The 5,700-nt window shown below is 34.0% G+C and overlaps 1 protein-coding gene across 1 annotated transcript; it reads right to left on the minus strand.

Annotated features, from left to right (window-relative positions):
- Positions 1–268: 268 nt before the first annotated feature.
- Positions 269–4,338, minus strand: LOC110801672 (GATA transcription factor 8). Its single transcript, XM_022007067.2, has 4 exons — positions 4,082–4,338; positions 3,759–3,805; positions 2,725–2,961; positions 269–1,453 (listed from the first exon to the last, which is right to left on the minus strand). Exons 3-4 carry the CDS (start codon positions 2,953–2,955, stop codon positions 710–712), a joined length of 975 nt encoding a protein of 324 aa, XP_021862759.2. The 5' UTR covers positions 2,956–2,961; positions 3,759–3,805; positions 4,082–4,338; the 3' UTR covers positions 269–709.
- Positions 4,339–5,700: the final 1,362 nt, after the last annotated feature.

Consider the following 5,700-nt stretch of genomic DNA (forward strand, 5'->3'; position numbering starts at 1 on the left):
AAGATTGTGAATTGCCTCTAAAGGAAAGCAATTTCCGAAGAAGATGAAAATCATTAATCAAGTCATCATGAATGAATAGACCAAGAGAACCACCAATAGAATGATCGAAAACGTTAAACGTCTAGCATTAGACACAGATTAAAAAAAAAATCGGCCAATGGACTCATCGCGATATTTACATATATCTATCAACAAAAAGTATTAAGAGACGACCCGAAAAGAAAAGCGGTGTGAGTATTAAGGAACGAAGGGAGTAGTACGGTAGGAATAACTGGGTAAAAAAAAAGTTCATTTCAGAAATTTCCTGGCTGACAAAACCAACTTCAAAAAGAATATCCGTACAGATTAAAAAAAAAAAAAAAGAATTCAAAAGGATGAATAAAATGGGAAGGTAAAACAAACAGACTGATATTACCTAATGACCTCGAAAACTAAATAAAATTTACCTATACCTAAACGTACACCTTAGGTCTACAAACTTTGTATTTGCTGATCTCTCAACTTCTGTTCCGCTTACCTTAATCTCCTCTTCTTAATTCCTCAACTACTTAAGCTAAACATATGGTTACCTATTGCTGCTATTTTTAACCCCGCCGGCCCGCCCCCTCTATACAAAAAACCAATGAACCAAGATATATGTAGAATAGTAATTAAGAAAGAATAACAAATTACACTAGAATGCCACTCTGGCAATCAGACAACTCGGTGATCACATATATGGTGATGGGAGAGCAGTTTTTGGGATAAGCTTGGGTTCCTGCAAGCAGCTAAAGTCATCATTGGGTTTGGTTCTCATCTCAAGGACTTTCTTGTGAGAATTGGAGTGTATGGTTGGGATGTAAGTCGGGCTTGCCGCAGGGCGGTACTCAGGGAACAGACGGCCTGACTTGTACCGGACACCACATGCGTTGCAAAGGGTTTTTGGGCCCATTGGGCCAGCCCTCCATTGTGGGGTTTTTGTAATTTCACAATGCATGCATTTCCTCACCGCTTGTGATCCAGTGTTTGCATTCGGATTCTCATTCTGATTTTGGCTTTGGCTTTTGCTTATTCCACCTGACGGAGGTAGAATCTTGATCTTCTTTTTCTTTTTCTGAACAAAATTCTCAGACTCAAACAACAACGGATATGGATATGGGTATGGGGTGAACAATGAATAATGTGTTTCGTTAATAGAAGACGACGTCGGGTGAGCACGAGGGTTGAAAGAAGCAGGACGACGGCGCTTACTGCGAGCACGTTTACGTTTTTCATGACTGACTGGGACTGCATTTCCTCTAGAGCAACTGCTGCTGCTCTCAAGGACCGATATAGGACTTGATATTTGAAAATGATTCCGGGGGGACTCTTTGGTAGAGGACGTACACTGACTTTTATCAACCGTTAGATCTGCACCGGCAAACGAATCTTCCACGAATGTCGATAGCCACTCCAGCTGAACAATGTCCTCATACTGCACCCATTACAACATCAACCATTCGTTATAAAATTCAACCATCAGTCATCAACTACTATACCACCATAAGTCCATAACTATTTGAAATTCTGACTTCAAAGTTATCAAGCAATGTAAATTACTAATCTCCTAGTCATTCAGTTATAAGTGTACATAAACTACTAACTTTTCACCTATTATTAGTGACAATTTTCTACTCCCTCCGTCCCAAAATTATCTTCCTGCTTTCCTAAACGAGCGTCCCAAAATTATATTCCTTGTTTCTAATTTTGGCTACTAAGGTCCCCACTTTCTCATGTACTATATTAATTAAAATTGAATTGAAAACCCCACCCATGTACTATATTCCATTTTTTCCATGTACTATATTCTCTTTCACATGTACTTTATTCCACTTTTCCATACAACTCAATCATCATTTGTACTTTATTCCACTTTTTCATGTACTATATTCCACTTTTCTTAAAATCCGTAATTTTGATCAAACTGGAAGATAATTATGGGACGGAGGGTATATATACACCCGTAATCAATACAATTTCTTTTACCATGTCTATGTATCTTGTGAGTGAATGGAGGAAAACATAGCTGTACCTTTGCAAGTTGCAAAGGTTGTGTAATGTCACATTGAAGACTCCCATTATCTATGTAACCATGTTAGGCAATTAGTCGGACTCTTATGTCTATTCAATACAATCACCACCATAAAACTCAATAACTTTAAGAGTAACCTTTACTTAAGCACAGAATTGTGGACCAGTAAGTGGAATGCATGATCACAAATTCACAACAAACTTTTTTTTAATTTATGATGGGGTTTATAAGTGATAAATATGAGTTCATGTTACCATGTTCATGTTCTAGTCCCCACGTCCTTTAGTAATTTCGTGGCGGCAAAGTTGTGGCAAGGCTAACAATTATTATTGCTTTTTAAAATACAAAAATACAAAACACCACCACATGACAGCTAGATTGAAAATAATGTCGTCGGTGGAATAAATAGCACCCTCACAATCTCACATGATGTACGATATTAAAATTCCGAAATATCCTCCTATCACGTGATCATACTATACTCTTTATTATTGCCCCTTTCTGCCTATTTTACCGAGTAATCTCAATTATTCAACTTTGATATATTTTCTAAATTAGTATCAAATTGAAAATAAAATTACTTAATTGTATACTATACTTAATATATGGAAAATTAATTAAATACGAAGCACAAGACAAAATACTCGAAATAATAAAGGGAAAGGACCACTCACGGGAACGGAGAGTTGGGCGGAGAGGTCGGAGGCGGTGTTACTATGGGCGGAGGAAAAAACCGGCGAATTTTCCGACCAAAAAACAGGCGGAAAATCGTTGTACTGATCAATTGTAGCACCGTTATCAACCAAATTTTTCTCAACGTCGTCGTTTGGGAACTCAAGAAGGTCGTCAATTTGGTCGAAGAAGTTTGCACAGTCTATCTCTTCCATCAACTTTGTCCCACTCATTTTCCTCTGTAAAACCCAAAATAAAAAGAATTTTAATATTTGACAAGAAATTTTAATGTTTGAGTATATCTGTATATCACAGTTAAAAAAGCCTGTAAATTAGGGAATTTAAATTTAAATGATGTCGGTTGTCATTTCAAATTCCTTAATTTATAAGCTTTTTTGACTGAGGTGGTGACGTTTCGTTGCCCAATCAAATCAATTATTTCGTCCAGCGTGTTATCACTATTGGCGCACGTTAGTCCGTGTGGCATTTTTCTTTATTTTTTAATTAGAAAATTTTCCTTTTCCATTAGATTTATTTATCTATTAAAAGAAACCCGTTATTTTCAAAAAGTAGGTTCATATTTTAATACCTCTTCACTTTATTCCTAATGGTTGCTTGCTTTATTATTACAGTAATCATACACAATTAAAGTCTTACAACTATATGACGAGAAATATTACAAAGATCTCACATAATAATTTGTTTGTGAACAAATGGGCAAACAATTAAAGGAGGAGGGAATATCTACTTTTGTTAAAATTAAGTAAGAAACAATAAAAGGAAAAAGACTTTAGACAAGAGTACATGTGACGTGAGACAAAAGAGAGAAGATGCTAGCTAAGACTCTAAGAGCAAGATGGTCCCCGTGATTAGCTGATTGATTACCCTCGATTTTTAACATCTTTTGACGGGTCACATTTATGCTGTCCCCATATACTCCTCCTACCCTTAATTTCGAAATTCTTTTTCGAAATTCTGGAATTCAGAAATTAACCAATACGGAGTATTAAACAATTAAATTAAAGAGAATACGAACCTTATACGTTTTGTTTCCTACTACGAACGACAATTAGGTTCAATTTCCTGCAAAAATACGAAACAAATTCCAGAAATTAGAGACGAAATGGAGAATACAGAGAAATATTGGTGTAGTTAATGTAATACTGTATTGGAAAACGGAAACAATTAGCCCAATTTTAAGGGGGGGGGGGGGTGGGGAAATTCAAAATGACACATGAAATTTCAAAAAAGAAAAACCGACATAATTCAGAAATTAACCAGCGATGTCCAATTTCAAACATAATTGATTCCATAAAATTGGGAAGGTACGTAATGAAGAAAAAGAAGGAAATTACTGACCTTGTGATGATCAATGGGAGAGTAAAATGTAGCAGTGTGGGAACTGGGAAGTAGTGGAGGAAGAGTACTAAAGTTAGAAAGAGGAGAGAGAAAAGAAGAGAAGTGCGCTGTGCGTTTACAAGATGAGTGAGTTAAAAAGAAAACAAAAATAATGAGAGAAAAGGGAAGGTAGGTGTGTGCCTTCGTTTCTACTCTAAATACGACTATGTATACGGAGTACTCCGTAATTGCTAGCTGTATTTTTACTCTGCATACCTCTTCTCGACTTCTTTGTCTTGATGTTTAAGTCTCTTATATTCTATTCTTTCTTTTAAGTACGGAGGAAATCTCAGATTCATTAAGTTTACACAAATTTCAATCAAATATAATAATCTATTTAACACAGATGACCTTATTTTTATGTTCTACTCCGTATATATGTTATAGTCTTATAGTTCCAATAATCCCATATAAGTTTTAATAAGGTATTATTTTATTATTATTTTTTGTTTTACAAATGGGGGCGGGGGGATTCGAATCTGAGACCTATTGTACACAGGCCCTCAGTCTTAACCACCAGGCCAAGACATCATTGGTTTTAATAAGGTATTATAAGTTAATATTATGATTATATGCGTTGTTATATTAAATAAATCATATTTATATTATTATATTAAATAATTATACTCCCTCCGTCCCGAAATATTCGCAGCGGTTTAACATTTTGCACTATTCACATAATTTACTTTGACCCTATTTTATTTATAGTATATGAAAATAAGTGTTAACATATACTTCCTCTGTTCATTTTTAAATGACACAATTATTTAGGCACGTTTGCCAATGCACGATTTCAAACATCAATATCTCCAATTAGGGTTAAGAAAAAATTATAAAAAATTGATATTTAAAAAATATTTATTGAGACAAATCTAATAAGACCTCACATGACTATGTTTTTTCATATGTATAAATCACATAAGGAAGTCAAATGAGATTGTGTGAATAGTGTCAAAAACTCAATTGTGTCATGTAAATAAGAACGGAGGAAGTAGTATATTGTTGGCTTCATCAGTTCATCTTAATACTTCCTCCGTTCCGCAAATGATGCATCATTTCTATTTACACGTATGCCAATACGGTTCTTTGAACATTAATATTTCTAAATGCGTATAAGTAAAAATTATAAAAAGTTGATATTTGCAATCCTTACATTAATACGAATTTAACAATATTTCACTTGACTATGTTTTTTTACACAACAGTGAAAAAATGATTGTCAAAGTTGATTGATGAATAGTGTGCAAATGAGAAACGATGCATCTATTGTAGAACAGAGGAAGTATATATATATTTTCAAAATATTAATATTTTATAAATTATTATAATATATAATTGAAGATATTGTTGATCAAAATTGTGCATTAACAAACGTATCCACTCACTTTGTAACATTTTATTCATTTTTTCTTATAACATTTTACCACCTTGATACAGAGTAGTTACGGAGTTACCTGACGGTATAATACTTTATATTAAAAAATGTTATAAACAATTTCTTCCTACGAAGAAAATAATTTACCAGTACACCAATAATAAGAAAGAAAATCAATAATAAAAAGAAAAAAAAAAGGAAGGAA

This window comes from Spinacia oleracea, chromosome 1 (genome assembly GCF_020520425.1).
Source record: "Spinacia oleracea cultivar Varoflay chromosome 1, BTI_SOV_V1, whole genome shotgun sequence".
NCBI classification, from domain to species: Eukaryota; Viridiplantae; Streptophyta; class Magnoliopsida; order Caryophyllales; family Amaranthaceae; genus Spinacia; species Spinacia oleracea.